The following is a 17,397-nucleotide window of genomic DNA, read 5'->3' on the forward strand; positions in this document are numbered from 1 at the left end:
CCTCCCTGGGCCTCCCTGGGTTTCTAAGATCCCCTCCCTGGTCCCCACAAGAATGCCACACAGAGGTCATGGTCACCAGTGACAAGTGTTTTACCAGCGAACACACGAGTGAGGGGAAGGTACATGTGCGGGAGGGAGTGGGGGAGCCACGTCCCCCAGGCTGGCCTCAGCCAACCACGTCCCGGGCCCCGGCCCCGCTGTCTTCCCGCTGGAGGCTGCAGCGGCTCATCTTCAGCTGAGTCAGCTGGATGTAGCGGAGGACATTGGTGTCTGCAGGGGAGGTGGGCAGGGCATTATCTGGGTGTCCTGAGGCGGCAGGTGACATCTGCACCACCTCAGCACACACCCGTCCCCCAGCCTCCAGTGGGTGCCCTCACAGCCAGCACTGCCACGGCCTCCCCACAAGCCCAGCCACAGGCAGCGGGGCACAGACACTGCGCACCTCCGAGCTTCTGTCTGCTACGCCCTCTGCCAGGAACGCCCCTTCACAGAGGCCCTGTCGCACTTCTGCGCATTCGCCAGTGTCGTCTGTGAGCTGTCTGTTCTCCAAACCACTCGCCGGGAAAGCTAATCTTGCCCCCTTGCTCGTAACCCCGAGTCATGCACCTGCTGTGATCCCTCTTCCCTCCTCCGTAGTTCTGTTTGTTTGTTTGTTTTTTGTTTGTGACAGTCTCACTCTGTCCTCCTGGCTAGAGTGCAGTGGCGTCATTATAGCTCACTGCAGCCTCAAATTCTTGGGCTCAAGCGATCCTCCTGCCTCAGCCTCCAGAGTAGCTGGGACTGCAGACACCACCACACCCCACTAATCTTTTGTATTTCAGTAGAGACGGGGTCTCGCTCTTGCTCAGGCTGGTCTCCAACTCCTGACCTCCAAGGATCCTCCCACCTCGACCTCCCTGAGTGCTAGGATTACAGGTGTGAGCCACCACGCCCAGTCCTCATTAGCGCTTAACGCAAAACTGGTGTGTCTCCCTGCCTGCGTGCGCACGCGCGCACACCCTACCTGTGATCTCCCAGAGGACAAGGAACAGTCTCCGGGGCTGCTAACCACACACCCCGCTAAATTCCTGGCATTGCCCAACCTGGGTGGATGAGTGGGTGATGGAAAAGGTGAATGAATCAGTGAGTGTGTGAATAGGCTGGTTAGTGAGTGGAGGGATGAGTGTGTATTGGGGGAGGGATAATGGAGATGACAGTGGGTGCGTGCACAGGGAGGTGGCTGAGCAGGTGAATGGGAGGCGTCAGGATGGATCAATTGCAGTAGAAGAGAAGTGGGTGGGTAAACGTCAGCGGGCGGACGGATGAATGGATGTTTCGGTGGCCGGTGAAGGGGTGGCTGAATGGATGGTGGGCGAGTGGACAAATGGGTGTGTAAGGAGCAGGTGGATGGAGAGGCGGGGGACGTCGGTGAACGCACAGCCCTCCCTCCAGGCAGCTCTGCCGGAGGTGCACTCTACTGCTCTGCTCTGATCCTCCTGCCCTCGTTCCCTCCGCTCTAGCCCCCTCCCCGGCCCCGCCCCGCCCCTCACCTGTGGGCTCCCGGCTGCGGGCCTCCTGCAGGTAGCGCAGCGCACGCGCATAGTCGCCCAGGTGGTAGAAGGCAATGCCAGCGCGGTAGGTGGCCTTGAAGTTGCCCTGCTGCTTCTCCAGCACCTTGAGGCAGTACTCGCGCACGCGTTCATAGTTCACCAGCTCCGACTGCAGCAGGCAAGCTGCGGGGGCGCCGGGGGACGACACTGTCACAGCCAGCCGGCCCTCCCAGAGCCCACCTGGCCTGGAGGCGCCCGGCCCCCGGGCTGCAGGGAACCCGGCCTGAGGGATTGCTCAGGCCACCAGGGGGCGCCAATCCGGTGGCCCATCAAGGTAGACCCAATCTGCGCCGCCGCTAGAGGGCGCAAAAGGCACAGACAAGAGCTCTTGGGCGATTAGACGAGAATATTAAGGGAACTCGCAGAGGCGAGGGACGGGGCCTCGAGTGGCCCCTTTAGGGTGGACCTTTCTCCCCTTAGGTTTGCGTGTGGCAGGGGGTGGAAAGAATGACTCGGGGGAGGTGGGGCCCTGGAGACCCAGCCCAAAGCCATTTCCCGCATCCCAGCTCCCTCCTGCCAGAGCCCCCTGTGACTGCCCTACCCCCACCCTTACCTGATCAAGTCCTGAGGTCTCCCTCCACAGGCCACAGCCCTGGACCCCCCAGCCTCCAGACTCCGCACCCCTCCGCGTCCCCAAGGCTCGTCGTCGCCCCTCCCCGCCCGCCCCACACACATGCCCTCTGCGCCCCCGACGGCTGCATACCCGTGAGCGAGTCGTAACACTCCACCTCCGTGCTCTCCACCAGGCGCCGCTGCTCCTCGCTGAGGCGCGCCGGCCCGGGGCTGCTGGGGGGCCCGGGGGCGGGGGCGGGCAGGCCGCCAGGGCGGGCCCCCTGCGCCGCCTTCAGCTGCAGCAGCGCGCGGTGGTACTTGCCGATGGCTTCCCGGAACTTCTTCTCCCGGTAGCAGCGCTGGCCCTCCGCCTTGAACGCCACGGCAGCCCGCAGGCTGCTGTCGAGCGCCGCGCCCAGGCCCCCCGACGGCTCTGGCGCCGGCCCCGGGCGAGCGGAGCCATGGCGGGGGCTCGGGCCCGGGCCCGGCGGGGAGAGGGCGGGAGGCGGGCGCGGCGGAGGCTCCGGGGCAGCGCTGAGCATCAGCACCGGGGACAGCGCGCCGCGCTGCATTGTGGGAAACTCCTGCCGCCGCCGCCGCAGCTACCGCATCGCCCCCCGCGGGGCCGGTCCCCACCCTTTCTCCGCCCCCGCACCTCCGGCAGCCGACTCCGCTGCCCCCTATGGGTCTAGAGAAACCCCTCAAGACTTTCCCCGCGCTCCCCTTCAAATGAGCCCAAGTGCCCCTTCTTCAGTCGGCTTCTCTCCTGCCCGTTCCGTTCACCCTCCCCTCCCTCCTGCCTGCTCTCTTCCCCAAACCCAGAGCTCCCAAGGATTTCTAGAAGGAAAGGATGAGCCCGGGGGAAAAAAAAGCAGGAAGATGCCAACCTCGCAGCAAGTTGGCTTTCAGCCCACTAGCCAGTTGGCGTATTGGGTAAGAACACGGATCTAGACTCAAGCTGCCCAGATTCAAATCCCTGCTTATTTTCTCACTAGTTGTGTGACTTGACCAGCTCACTTATATCACCAAGAACTCTGTCTCCTCATCGCTAACGGGGAACGATAATATCAACGTTGGGATTCATTTGTTTATTTATGCAATAGATATTCACTGATGTCTTTTCTGTGCATCTCTGTGCTGGGTGATGCTGGGACATGAGCTGGGTGACGAGAGCCCTTCAGACCCTACCCGCACTGGGTCCCTGGTCCAGACAGTGACAGCCCTGAGTGGGCTAGCCTGGGGAGCTCGGGCAGAAGGGACAGGACTGGGATGGGCCAGGGACGTGCAAAGGGGTCGGCCAGGATGAGGGGGTACAACAGGCTGTGAGGGCCCAGAGAAGGTGCCTGTCCTGGGCTGAAGCGACAAAGCCTCCTGGAGCAGATACCCTCTATGAACCAGAGAGATCTGCTTCTTGCCCTCATCCAACTCACCATCTAGAGGGAAACCCAGCAAGAAGGCAGACAGGTCCCCAGTCAGCGACAGCCCAAGGCAAGCAGCACAATAATTAAAGTGTTCAAGAGAGGAAGCCTGGGGGAGGTTTTCCAGAGAAGACAGGGCGATTGAGGTGATTGCCTTTCAATCCTCTTTAGCCGCCTACATAGCTATGGGACCTTGGCCAATTCCTCGATCTTCCTCCACTTTGACTTCCTCCGTGTGGCATGAGGATGACAGGCACGTTCAGCTCAGAGTGGTTGTAGGGACTGAATAATATTATGCAGGTAAAGCACTTAGCACAGGGTCTCTACAGTAATGGGAAATTAACAACTGGTGTTTCTCATCTTCCATTAGACTCTGGGTTATGTGCTTCACAAATGCCTGGCTCGGAGTCAGCATGCATAAATAGCCATTGAATAAATTAGCGAATAGCCTTATGTACGATCATTCCTTCCCCCTCCCTCAAGACACTAGCTTGGGCCCCATCCCCAAGCACCTGTATCTCTATCTCCCCAACCCCCGCACATGCTCCCCCCAGAGGTCCCATCCAACAGGCTGAACGGAGCCTGAACTCAGCACTTTCCAATCCAACAAACAGCAGCATCTGCCTCCATCTCTTATTGTACTTCGCTGTAAAATGTTTTTGCTGAATGAGTTTCTCCCCGATCCCTGGGCTCCAACCTCAGGAGTGGAAACAGCTTCCTCTCTGTGCCCCCAAATCCAGTCTCAATTAGGAGTCTAAAATTCCTGACCTTGAATTCTTGAGCAGTGTATGCACCTTACTCCACTTCAGATGTGTGTTTTTCATTCAAAACATGGAAATCCTTTGATTCGTAACAAATGTTTTCTGACCAAGTAAATGGCTAGGTCCTGGGGCACAGAAGCAGAGGACAAGGGTACCTAATTCACAGTCCAACTAGGATGCACGTTTGCAACATCTACTAGGTGCCAGGCATTGTCCTCAAGTTTTATGTATATTGTAACTCACATCCTCACCACACCACTATGAGGTCAGTACTATCACTATCTACTAATTATCCCCCTCAACACTGGGGCACTTCAGAGGTTATGTAAATCAGACCCCATTGACCGAGCCCTTACTATCAAGGACTTGTACTATTACTAACCGATGACTGTCACAAGCCAGCATATGTGATGTGGACTTGTACAACCACAAAGAAATTGAATTAGTTGACTTAAACAGAGGTGTTTATGGAATTGCAGGTTTTCATCAGCTTTGCTTGAGTAAAATCTGAAAGTCAGTCGACCATCGAGGTAGCATTGTTCACGAGCGGAGCGGACATTCTCAGTTCCCCACGATCCCCCTCCTTTTGCAGTTTCTTCCCAGCCACGAGGGGATCCCAGTTGAACGCAGCTGAGCGGCGCTTGGGAAAGTCCGCTGGTGCCCCCTCGTGGAGGAGTTTAGAATTTGCACTTCATCCCCCAGCAACCGTTAAGGGACGCGGTGAGAATATCCAATCAGAAGGAAGAGAGACCTAGGAACAACCAATGGAAAGCGAGAGGGAGAGAGAATGAGACCAATAAGGGCCGAGAGCGCTCAGAATAAAAGAAACTCTTTTATTGAGGTGAGAGACGGACAGACACTGAGGGCGGTTGTGTTTTGCGCGCGTGGCCGGGTCGCGGCCGTCACCGAGGCGCAGGCCGGGGGCGGCGGAGCAGGCGGGCGGCGGCGAGGCTGGCGCGGTGGCGCGGGGGCCGCGCGTACTTGAGGAAGACGGCGGCGCGGCCGGGCGCGGGGCCTCGGAGCGCGGCGCGGGCCATGCACGGCTCGAGGGGGCGCAGCTCCTCGGGGCTGCAGCGGGGAGGTGGGGAAACTGAGGCAGGGGGTGCAGATGACCTATCCTGGGTTGAGGCTGCGTGGACGCGTCGCTGTAGGTCCTGGGGGCTGCCCAGGTGCCCTCTGGAGGTCGAACACGTGGTGCCACCCTCAACTAGAGTGAATGGGGACACCGAGGAGGGGAGACGCCCGAGTCTCCGCGCAGAGCTGCGCTAGAGTGGGGCCGGCACCCGAGAGGAAGGAGGAGTGGGACTGAGGATGGGCGGGCGTCCACCCTGCCCTGGGGGCACAGGCTGGGAGGAAAACCGACTCACCCTGCCACCCCGCGGCACGGCTGACGACGCTGGCGGCTAAAGGGCCACCGCATCCGCGCCCAGATACAGAGCGGACAGACTCAGAGAGTGGGAGACCCTTTATCTCAAGCCTGGAAGGCAGAGCATCTCCCGCCCTGAGGCAAGGTTAAGGGTCCCCAAACCTGGAAAAGCACCTCCATTCTCTCGAACACCCCGCAGAGAAAAGCAAGTGGGGTCCTCCGGGCTAGGCAGACACCCCATTCTCTCCCACCCCCTGAAAAGTCAAGGCTGAGTGCCGCCTCCTCCCCAGGTAATTGCCGCTCGTTCTCCGAGACGGTGACGAGAAGGGGAGGGCCCCGGAGACCCTATGACAAGCCCTCCACCCAAGCCACACCTGTAAAAGGCCGGCAGGGGCCTGGATCCCGCGCCGAAGAGCACGCGCTGCGCCAGGCTCAGAGCCGCAGCTGCGCGACGCCCCGGCTCCCATCCCGCAGCCTCGGCCTCCAGCAAGGACAGCTCCAGGAAGTAGGTGGCGAGTATCACCACCTGCCGAGGGGGCGTGGTGAACGCCAGGCCACGCCCCCGCCCCGCCGGCCACGCCCACCCTCGCGTACCTGGGGGCCGCTCCCCGCCAGCGCGGCCAGCAGCCGCAGGCACAGCAGGGGGCCGGGATGGTGCAGCCGGAAGTCCAAGCGGCTCAGGATGCGGCGCTCGGCACGCAGCAGCTCGGCCCGAGAAAAGGAGCCGGCGCTCAGGAGGCAGAGGGCGGAGGGCTGCAGATGGGGGGTGGAGGGGCGGTGGAGGAGCCTTGGATCCTGGCTCTTTACTCCCTGCCCTGGAACGCCTGCCATCAGTTCAGTCCAAGTTCGGACCTCAGTTTCCTGGTCTGTAAAATGGGGCCATTTACTTGTGTCTGGAAGGCGTGGAGAGCACAGGCTTCAGAGTCAGAAAGACCTGGTTCCAGTTCAGGCTCCACCATTTACTCACTGTGTGACATGGGACATTCACTGAAGCTCTCTGCCTCAGTTTCCCCCTCCCCCCTAAAACCGAGACACTACTCCCTTCACCAGGCAGTTGTCAAGGCACCGAGTTCGTGCACATTAACTATAACTATTCAAGACTCAGTCCAAGTCCCAACTGCTTGATTTGGGGCAAATGTCTCCCTCTCTCTGGGCCTCAGTCCCCTCTGTTAAAGGGACACGTGGGCAGCCCCTCCCTCACACAGACAGGCCGGGATTCCCCAAGTCAGTAGAGCGCTCGGCACGGTGCTCAGCACGCTACAGGCATTTACTCAGCGCCGGGGGAAAGGTCTCCACCCTCCCGAACGCCACCGCAGACGCACCTCGGGAAGCACGCACTCCTCCACTTTGCACGCTAGGAACAGGCAAGCCACGCCCAGCAGCTGCAGGCGGCGGAGGCGCGCCCGGCCCGCCCTTAGGTAGGAATCGAGCAGGTGCACTGCCAGATAGAGCGTGTCCCCCGCCAGGCCCAGGTACTCCTGGGGAAGGGCACGGGTGACCACCAGGGCCAGCGATGGGGCCGCCCCGCCCGCCCGCAGGCTCCCGGTACGTACATGCACCTGGACCAGCCAGTCGACCACCAGCGCGCGCATCTCCGGGGTCACAGTGCGGGGCAGGGCCCGCTGGGGCAGAGCGCGGCACACCTGGGGGTGGGCAGGGATGGCCTCACTCTCCACACCTGTGCCTCGGGGTGCAGCAGCCTCCCTCCCGGCGACGCAGGTGCCGCAACCAAACTGGCCTCCAAATGGGCTCTTCCTCCACGTCGCCATCTGGAACCCTGGCCTTTGCTCTGGACACCTCCCTACCCACTGTCCAGTCTATAGCCCCCGCGGCCGTTGGCCTCCTGGGCATCTCCAGCCTCGGTTCCCAGACTCCACTCGTGGCCACCAACTCTCAACCCATGCCCCTCAGAGCGCCTAGAAGGGCCTTTGCAAAAAAAACAATCTGACCAAGGAAGTCCCCAGCTTAAACCATCCACCCAGCTCCCAGGACCCTTAGGAGAAAATCCTAATTGCCTCCAAGTCCCCGCACCTGCTCCAACAGCCCGCTTCCCCCACAACCTGCACTCCAGCCACGTCAGCCTTCCTCCGGCCCCCAGCCTCGCCAAGCCCATGCCTGCCCCAGGCCCTTTGCACTTACTGTCCCCTCTACCTGAAGCGGTCCTTCCCCAGCTTCTCGAATTGCTTTGTCACTCAAGTCTCGGCTAAAACTTCCCTGACTGTCCTATCTTTCCTTCCTCCACCCCATCCCTCTCTCCCGGTCCTGCATTTCGCCCACAGCCCTTCCACTCCCAAGATGCCTGGCGTTTCCCTGGCCATGTCGTCTGTGTGGCCTCCGGGCTGCCAGTGCCAGAAGGCCGGGGACTTCCGCCCAGGCCACAGGTGTCTCTCTGTTCCCACAGAGACCCTGGCCCAGGAGACACACTCGCAAGACGGTTTGTTAAATAAACTCCTCCCGTCAGGGTCTCCCCGGCAGAACCTGTCTCTGCAGGTGTCTGACGACGAGCGTGGCCTGCGTTTGGGTCCTTTGTGGCCCTTCTGTAATGACGGCGGGACTCGCCCGTCTGTCTCCGCGGAACGGGGACCCGGCGCCTGCGGGGCCGAGAGCGCGCTCGGAAACATGGAACCAACCGCTAAGTGAGGACCGAGCACGAGGGACTATGAAACACCAGAGGAAGGTGCAAACCACCTGGGGACGGCGGGGACGGGTATTCCGAGCGGTAGGAACTGCGGGTAACTGAGAAACAACCCCCCAAAAAGCGTAGAAGGTGGGGTGGGGGCGCTGACCGTCCAGCGAGGAGAGAGGGGACAGGCTGCTGGCGAGCTGGGAGTCGGGAGGTGCCCGCCGGGCGGGTGCAGGGCGGGTGAGCCACCCGAGGCTCGAACCCCCGGCTGCCCTCCAGGGGTGGGGGCGATGTTGCCAGCGGCCGGCGGGTCGGCTCACCATGACTTCGGCGAAGATGTCCCCAGCGTACTCGCGCTCTCCCTCCAGCCCCAGCGCGCTCAGCGCCTCGGCCAGCCCTGTGGGCGCGCACGGCCCCGGGGGCCTCTCCAGGCGTCCCGGGGAGACACTCGAGGCCGCAGGGACGCCGTCGGGGACTGGGGCGCCCGGAGGCTCTGCATCGGGAGAGGCGGCGGGGCTCTGCAAGGGAGAGGGCCCCGGGGGTCAGCGCCGGAGAGGGGCCGAGCCGAGAGGTGGGCCCCTGGCTCCCGCCTCTCACCGGCATCCTGCAGGCTGGCGTCGCCGGCGAAGCCAAGCACCAACCACTGTCAGGTGGAGAGGGGCGCCTGCGGCGGCGCTTTAAATGCGCCCGGGCGCATGCGCACTGCGCTCGCCTCGCTCGGGCAGGTGCAGAGGCGAAGGCGAAGGCGAGGCAGGCTCACGCTGCCCTCTTCAAGCCCTCTGAGGCCGGGCAGCTGGGGTCAGATCCTCATCCCGCTGCCCAGGAGTAGCCCTTCTGAGCCTCACTTTCCTCAACCATAAAATGGGAAGTATTTCAAAATTTAGCCAACAGGGTCGTCCTGAGGATTTTCGAAGGTTCTGTTTAAGTGTCCAGCACAGGGCCTGATACAGTAAAAGCTCAAGACGTGGTAGTTATAATTCATTTAACCAACATTTAAGGAAGACCCCTGTTCTGTGCACTGGGTATTCGGGGGTGAGCAAGTCACCTGTGGTTCCTGCCTTTACCAAGGCCACCCTCGAGCGCGGCCACAGGGATCCAACAGGCCATCAGCAATCAGCTCGGACTAGTGCAGCTGCCTCCTGACCGCTCCCCCCTTTCTGTCCCCTACAGTCTGTCACCACATGAAGCCAGAGGACCTGAAATGCTCTTCCCCCAGAGATCAAATTTCCCTCCCAAGTCTCCTTTTCCTGGTTAGAGATGCAGCATACGTTCAATATAGTATGTGTCCTCTCCCAAGGGCAGGGCTGGGTTCAGCGCGTCTTGTCTGTGGTGTGAGCTTAGCGTCCAGACAGTGCCTGGCTCACAGTGGGTGTTCAGTACATTTGTCCAATGAATGCAAGCAGGGTTATTTGGGTCTATACCCTACAGGGTTATTGGGCCTATACTACCCCAGGGAAGGTCTGGCTTGATTCATCCTTGAATCCCCATGGCAGGCGCAGAGCAAACACCAGAGTTAATTGAATGACTGAGTGAGTGAAGGGTTTTGGTCCTGTTCTTACTTAAGCCACCCTGAAGGCCAAAAGGGAGGGCTCGGTCGGATCCCGGGCTTGGAGAAGCCCCGCTGGCATCGCCCTCTATCCGCCCCTCCTTGCCTCAGTTCCTGCTCTGCAAACGAGAGAGGGAGGAGGTGGTCCCTGCCTTGGGGACCAGCAGATATCCCATGGACTTTGGTAGGCACCTGGAAAAGACCAGCCTCATGGGACCTCATGTGGAATCTGCTTCAACATGTGGAAGTTCATTATACTGTGAGGGTTGGAAACTGCCATAGGAAAAAAAGTTTTGCATTTCAAGATGTGAAATGAGCCTAAATGTTCCAAATACACAACACAACCACAGTGGGAAGGGTGGGGGAGGCAGGCACTGACCAAAGTCACTGTGGAGCACAGTATTTTGACTGCACACTATCAACTAAAGGCAAAAAAAAAAAAAACCTTAAACAAATACTGAATTCTAGTTAGGAGACTCTTGTTTCACAGTGGTGTGAGTCAGCAATATTTGAGCTAGTCTAGGAATGTGCAAATAAGTAAACACATTGCAGTCAAGGGAAGTGAAGTTTTGCACTGTCATGAGAATAGATGTACAAACACAGGCAGGGGGTTAGAATGGAGTTTGTGGTGTTGCAATGGAACTGGAGATACAGTTGTGTGAACTCATGGTGAATATACAGGAATTAGCACTGTGTATGCAATCCTTGTTATTTCCTAGCTTAGTCCACTGAGAGTGCCTGAGAGCAGTGACGCCCCAAGAGCGACAAGTACACCTGGCACGCTGGCCTTGGCTTCTACAGACCATTCTTCACCAAAAGGAATGAAGGCTACTTAGAGAAAATGGCTTTCATGGTCAGTCATACAAGAGAAGGTACAAAATCTGTAAAAAAATAAAAAAAAATTAAAAAAAAACTTGAAAGTTGTAACTCTGAATCAGAATTCTAGAAGAATCAGCTCTATCCCTCCCCGTTTGTTTTTTGTCCCCAAGTTTGCACGAACCAATCATGGAAGCTGGTAACTTAATCTGTACCCGCGCCAGAGTTAGGACTCCTTCCTCAGGATTTCTAACATTCATCAAGCCAAGTAACAAAACTTTAATTGAAACCATATATTATCTTGTTTGAAATTTTATTTTATATCTATATTATATAGGGAGATATTTTAATTTGATATGTATTTGTACATCCAGACTACTGAATTGCTAGTTAATATCCTAGACTACAGAGATTATATTGTACCGCATATTTTAAAACAAGAACAATAAAAGAAAACAAGGTTAAATTTAAAAAAAAAAAAAGAAGGTACAAAATCTGAAACATCTTTGTGTGGCAGAAAGTAAGGAGGTGTTCCAATGGCAGGGCAAGTCAGACACAGAAGCCATTGGCCAAATCTAGGAAAATCTGAGCATCAAGATGGCAGTCGTGGTCACAAAGGATTGAATAAAACTAGAATACAAATTTCATTGTGATATAACCGGGGTGGTGGGAAGGAAAAAGCTCTTACCTTTGGAACGTTAACCAATAAATGTAGAAAGAATGGTGGAAAATAATTGGCAACCATGACAGCATCATTTGGTCCGAAAAACATCAACATATGTTAAAACTAGTGGGTGAACATTTGGTGAGAATCTGGGTATTTACAAAGTGTCTCAACATAAAATGCTTATTAACTAAAGTACAAAGGGAAAGTAGTAACTTCATAGTAGAGAAAGCTTGACAGACGTCACCTTAACCAAGGGATCCAAGTCATCAGCAGTTATGGGACAGATCATCCTCATGTGCCTTCTGATAGGACGCCCAGAGAAGGGCACATCACTTCTGGGAATTCCTGCCAGAAATAGCTTGAATATAATCCCAAGGAAACACGAGGCAACCAACCTCGGTCAAGAGACATTCTGCAAAATAACTGCCCTGTAAGTTTCAAATCTGACAACTGAATCCAACGGACTCAGCCTGGACTGAGTTGTGAGCTGGGAATTTTTTTATATATATATAAAGGACAGTAAGCATGACCATTATTAAAATTTTATTAACGTCCATAGAGAAGAGCATTGCTTCAACGTCAACTTCCTGCCTTTGATAACTCTATCAGTTATATAAGAGAATGTTTCTGCTAAATTTAGAGTTGATACATAAACTCAGAGGTGGCAGCGACAAAGGGGATAAACACAGTAAAATGCTGAAATACTATTTTTGTCGATTTAAAAAAATGCTACGAGGAGCCTAGGTGAAGTGTGTATTTTATGTAATTCTTTTACATGAAATTTTTTATTCTTGAGTAGATTTACAGAAAGTCACAAAGATAGTACAAACAGTTCCCACCTACCCCACCGCTCCGTTTCCCGGTACATTTGGTGACCCAATATATTAACTGAAGTCCATACTTTATTCAGATTTCCCAACTTTCCCCCTCATATCCTTTTTCTGTTCCAGGACACCCCATTACATTTATTCATTATGTCTCCTTAGGCTTCTCTTGGCTGTACCACTTTCTCAGACTGTTACTTTTGATAACTTTGACAGTTTTAATGACTACTCGTCAGGTATTTTGCAGCAGTCCCTGGCCTTTTTGGCACTAGGGACGGGTTTCATGGAAGACACTTCTTCCACAGACCTGGGGGCAAGGGATGGAGGAGAGGATGGTTTCTGGATGATTCAGATGCATTACATTTACTGTGCAAACCTCTCCACTAATGATAATCTGTATTTGCAGCTGCTCCCCAGTGTTGGCATCAGCGCCTCAGATCATCAGGCATTAGATTCTCTTAAGGAGCGCACGACCTAGATCCCCCACCTGTGCAGTTCACAGTAGGGTTCGCGCTCCTATGGGAATCGAATGCCCCAGCTGATGTGACGGCAGGTGGAGCCCAGGCGGTGATGGAGCGACGGGGAGCAGATGTGCAGAGGAAGCTTCACTCACTCGCCCACCGCTCACCTCCTGCTGCGTGGCCCGGCTCCCACCAGGCCATGGACCGGTACCAGTCCTCAGCCCGGGGTTGGGAACGGCAGTTTTACAGGACATCCCTTCAACTGAGATTTGTCTAATGTCTGTCTTCTCTTAGATGAGGGTTGTGTTTTGGGGAGGCAAACCAGAGGTAAATTACTACCATTCTAGTCACATCGCATTAAAGGTACACACTGTGGACGCGATTGTTGACATTGACCTTGATCACATGGATGACATCATGTTCATCAGGTCTCTCCTGAAATTACTTTCTCCCCCTCCCCATACTGTGCTCTTTGGAGTCGCTACTCACACCTAAGGAGTAAGGGGTTATGTGCTCCTTTCTTGAAGGCTGTCTACAGAAATTATTTATAATTTTGTCTAGGACATTTATTATTCCCAATTGTCACTTGACTCATTTATTTCATACTTGAGTAAATGCTAGTTTTTAAGAGATGGGGTATTGATATGTCGCCCAGGTTGGTCTCAAACTCCTGGCCTCAAATAATCATCCTGCCTCAGCCTCCTAAAGTGCTAGGATTACAGGCATGAGACCCACACCCAGGCTATGCTTTTTCATTGTGCAAATTATTTCCAGCTTTGGCCACTGGGAGCTTTTTCCATTGGCTCCTATGTCCCTTGGACATAACACCATCCATGGAAGGTTCTGGGTGTTTTTTAAAAGCAAGTCCTTACTTTTAGGCACTACAAGATGCTCCAGGTTCATGTGTATATTTCCTGCCCTAGCCCTAGAATAATCTTAGTACAATACTATTTCTGAAAGTTTGATAGTTTTCTGCAAGCCTGCGTTATTCCAATTTTATCTATATTTATTATATATATTTACATATTTATTTACATATGTAGTTATTTATTTAGAGACAGAGTCTCACTCTTATTGCCCAGGCTAGAGTGCCATGGTGTCAGCCTAGCTCATAGCAACCTCAAATTCCTGGGCTCAAGCTATCCTCCCTTCTCAGCCTCCCAAGTAGCTGGGACTACATGTGCTCTCCATTACACCTGGCTAATTTTTTTTATTTTCAGTAGAGATAGGCTCTCACTCTTGCTGGTCTTGAACTCCTAAGCTCAAATGATCCTCCTGCCTCAGCCTCCCAGAATGCTAGGATTACAGGCATGACCACCACGCTGGGCCTCAAAATTTAAAACATGGGAATCACCACTCTTTTCTGGAAAGCTACCTGACATGTATAAAAATCCTGGGATGTAGGCCACAAATATAAAAGCACAAGACAGTCTCGAGGGTCATTAAGGTTTATTACAGCATGTTGGATGCAGCAAAACAATGAAACCAAGGAAATTCCTGTCAACAGGGAGCAGCTGGCGGCTGAGGGGCATCCACCCTGAGGAACCCCGGGAAGCAACTGGAAAGCACGTGCTGCCCAAATGCAGAGCAGCCGAAAGAGAGCCTTGACCAGCCACCCAACACGTCCTACTAACACACGTGTGTTGGCAGCGCATGGGAGTAGCGTGGCAGGACAGACCCCAGGGCTGGCATTACCTAGGAGGAAACGGTCATGCAGGGGAAAAGAAGAGCAGGGGAACAACCTGTTTACGACACTGTGTCCATTTGCACAGAGAGGTAACGCGGGTACCAAAATGAGCACCCTGGAATCTGGAGTGATTCTGACTTAACTTTCTTGTACTCTTTCTGTTTTGTGTTTCTTTTAAATGGCACAGTATGTACATATCATTCTTCACGCAAACTTGTGACATTTTTAAAATGCACATTGCAGAAGTGATTATCCACTCAAAATTTAATTGGTAAAATTTTATTAAAACTCCCTCTTTGGGAAAACTTCGACAGAAGCAAGCACCAACACATCTAAGGACACACGAGGGCTGTCCAGAGAGCGTCCAGCCACGTAACACGAAAATGCATCGGCACTGGCCAGACGCTTTCCAGACAGCCCTCGTGTGTTCAATGAAGAGGGGCAGCCGACGGAATCGTGGGCCCCCACCCCCGTGGAATGCTGGACGGCCCCTGAGAGAATGAGGTAGCAGGAATGTCCCCACCCTGGGGGATCCGGGTTGCTGCCATGTGAGAAGGACCTTCTCGTTGGGCACATCAAGAAGGCTGGGACTAGAGGGAAAAGTAAAGGCTTCTCTGTTTATTTTATGACCACTGGGGCAGACTTTTGTACTTAAATTAATAATAAAGTCCATGTGAACTTAGAAAGAAACAAACAACAAAAACACCAGGAGTCTTAGCCATAGCTAACTCTGATTTTTCTAAGTTAGATCTGACTCACTTAAAATCTCAAAGACTCAATTGTTGTGAAGCCCTAATATCTTCTGGCAAAATCTGAAATGAACTTCACCTGTGCCAGGCCCTCTGCGCAGCAGGGCGCAGCTCCGACGCCTGGGTCTGGGCACGGGAGGGCTCCCGCTCAGCCACCGCCCGGCCGGCAGGGCCCAGCGCACAGCCAGGGAAAAGGGGGAACTGTTGTCAGAGGGTCAGTTCCCAGAGCCGAGAGCGGGCCCAGGTGCTCCCAGCTGACACCACCAACACAGCGACTTTGTCCTGGAATCGAGGAGCCTTCCCAGTTACAGCGCAAACAGAGAGAAGGGCAATGCCCCTCCAGGGCGTGGTGTCCACGCGACATGCGCCCCTCCTCACACTCAGCTCCAGGACTCAGCAACACCACACGCACCCTCCTTGTTCTGAGCCACTCAGACCTCCCACCCCTGTCCTTTCACCCCGCCTCTTTTAGCCTAGGTAGCATCTGAAGGCCCAGAAAGGTCTTTGCCCGCCATACCCGACCCCAGGCGCCGGGAGCCTCCCCAGCCCCACAGCTGCCCCCACCTCGCGCCCAGCTCCACCCTCCTGCCCCTGCAGCCTGGGCTCCTGCACACGCACACGCCCACCCCCAGCGGCCCAAGTCCTGAGCTCATTCCCACCTCCGTGCTCCTGCTCAGCCCCCACCGTGTCCCCACCTCCTGGCTGGCCGGGGACCTGTGAAGGGAAGCACAGCAGCAGGGAGGAGCTGGTGCCCAGGGTGGCGGGCCGGCACGAGTGCAGGCTGGGCCCTGGTCTGAAACGAGTGTCTTTATTGCTTGTACCGTACAAATACGAAGGACAAGGAAAGGCCAGTGGGGACGGGGGAGAGTTGTCAGGTAAACAACATACACACACAAAGGAAAAAAGACCCCCCCACCCGCCCACACCAAGCCCCACCCCACCCCATGATGCCTTTCTGTGAACTGCCTAGTTCAGGAGGTGGGGTGGGGAGATCAACACCACAGAAACTAAATTCCAGACACCCAGAGATGCTGGGGGAGGGGGAGGGCAGCGAGGGGCTCCCAGGTGGGGCCCCTCCCACCAGGCCCGCACCCCTCCCCCCATGGGATGAAGTGCTCTGGCAAGGGTGGGGCCCAAGCCCACACACACCATGCACACTTGGAGGACACGCTGCCCTCACGCACACACACCCAACTCACACACACACCACGTGCCTCTGTGTCCCACTGACACACAGTCCGAGGCATGTACACGTATGTATCCACTGCACGGACACGGACTCTCGCTCATGTTCACCTTAAGGCTGCAGAATGTGGGGCCCTGGAGGGAGGAGGGGGTGAGCTGGCCTAGGAGCCTCCCTTCTCGGAGGCCCACTCAACACGTACCGGAGACGCCCACCCCCACCCCAGTCCGTGGGCCCAATACTGTCTCGGTGAGAGATGTGTAACAGCCAGGGCTGGTGCCCCTCCGCCCCCAGGCAGAGGAGGGGACGACCCCAGCCCGCATGCTCCGGTGGGGCTGGGCCAGGCCCAGGTCCAGCGGGAGGTGAGGCCAGCTGGAAGCCCTGGTAAGGCACGGGCTGAAGGGTGGGCAGGCCAGCCTCCCTCCTGCCTCATCCATGGGGTCAGGAGAGCAGCTTGGGGCAGTGCCCACCCCCCGGGTCCCTCCTGGGTCCCCACGATGCAGATCCAAGGACCTGGCTCCATTCACAAGGGAGCCCTGCCCCCTGATCCCATGGCTTCCAAGGCCCCTGCCCGTCCCTGGACATTATTGCTTTTCTGCCCCCACAGGGGGCCGGGGGGTTGCACCGCTCCGAGCCGAGGCGACAGGGCACGGAAGGCAGCACCACTGTCCGCTGGGCGTCGAAAGGCGTCGGGCGGCTCCGTGCAGAAGCAGCGGCGTGTGGGCAGGCCGCCCGCGTGGTGCTCCGGCCAGAGTGCAGGCGGCCCGGGGCTCCACACTGCATGCTCTGCCCCTCGCTGGGGCTTGTGTTGATTAAAAACCTGAATCTCTCCGTCCACCCGACAGCCCGGTCCTGGGGCAGGAGGTGGGGAGTCTCCCCACACTAGTCTGGGCACAAAGGTGAGGCTGGAGGCAAGGGCTGCTGGGAGAGGACTGAAGAGAGACTGGAAATGGGGGTGAGGAGGCGAGGGATGGGGACACAAACCAATAACGCAAAATGAAAAGTTAAAAAAAAGCCACCCGGTGGCGGATGGCAGCCATGCGTGCGTCCTGTGGCGGCGGCAGGGCTGCTCACTCGCGGATGCTGGCCGAGTAGGAGAACTGGGGGAAGTGGGTCCGCTGGTCCAGCTCCAGTGAGCCCAGGCTGTCATCTGCG

At 56.2% G+C, this 17,397-nt stretch overlaps 3 protein-coding genes across 6 annotated transcripts in view; all 3 read right to left on the reverse strand.

Annotated features, from left to right (window-relative positions):
• Positions 1–60: 60 nt before the first annotated feature.
• TTC9B (tetratricopeptide repeat domain 9B) lies at positions 61–2,716 on the reverse strand. The gene is made up of 3 exons (XM_012774603.3): positions 2,293–2,716; positions 1,530–1,712; positions 61–270 (listed from the first exon to the last, which is right to left on the reverse strand). Exons 1-3 carry the CDS (start codon positions 2,711–2,713, stop codon positions 167–169), a joined length of 708 nt encoding a protein of 235 aa, XP_012630057.1. The 5' UTR covers positions 2,714–2,716; the 3' UTR covers positions 61–166.
• Positions 2,717–5,175: 2,459 nt separating this feature from the next.
• On the reverse strand, positions 5,176–8,912 carry CCNP (cyclin P). Its single transcript, XM_020283280.2, is given in 7 exon segments — positions 5,176–5,388; positions 6,061–6,212; positions 6,281–6,439; positions 7,009–7,164; positions 7,240–7,329; positions 8,630–8,864; positions 8,866–8,912. Coding segments are annotated over 7 exon segments (1,005 nt in total). The 3' UTR covers positions 5,176–5,222.
• Positions 8,913–14,058: 5,146 nt separating this feature from the next.
• The window catches only part of AKT2 (AKT serine/threonine kinase 2), a 47,587-nt gene continuing 44,248 nt past the window's right edge, over positions 14,059–17,397 (reverse strand). For all 4 annotated transcript variants that reach the window (XM_012774586.2, XM_012774587.3, XM_012774589.2 and 1 more), the window contains exon 14: positions 14,059–17,392. In XM_012774586.2, coding sequence (XP_012630040.1) covers positions 17,313–17,392 — 80 coding nt within the window. In that variant the 3' untranslated portion in view covers positions 14,059–17,312. The remainder of the gene's footprint in view (positions 17,393–17,397) is intronic.

Source organism: Microcebus murinus, chromosome 16, assembly GCF_040939455.1.
Source record: "Microcebus murinus isolate Inina chromosome 16, M.murinus_Inina_mat1.0, whole genome shotgun sequence".
NCBI classification, from domain to species: domain Eukaryota; kingdom Metazoa; phylum Chordata; class Mammalia; order Primates; family Cheirogaleidae; genus Microcebus; species Microcebus murinus.

Excerpts from the sequence above, each read along its gene's own strand:
- TTC9B (XM_012774603.3), bottom strand. The coding sequence starts at position 2,713 with ATGCAGCGCGGCGCGCTGTCCCCGGTGCTGATGCTCAGCGCTGCCCCG. Across the intron at positions 1,713-2,292 it reads GTGTTACGACTCGCTCACGG|CTTGCCTGCTGCAGTCGGAG; the intron begins GTATGCAGCCGT and ends GCGCCCCCGCAG. Across the intron at positions 271-1,529 it reads CCGCAGCCGGGAGCCCACAG|ACACCAATGTCCTCCGCTAC; the intron begins GTGAGGGGCGGG and ends CCTCCCCTGCAG.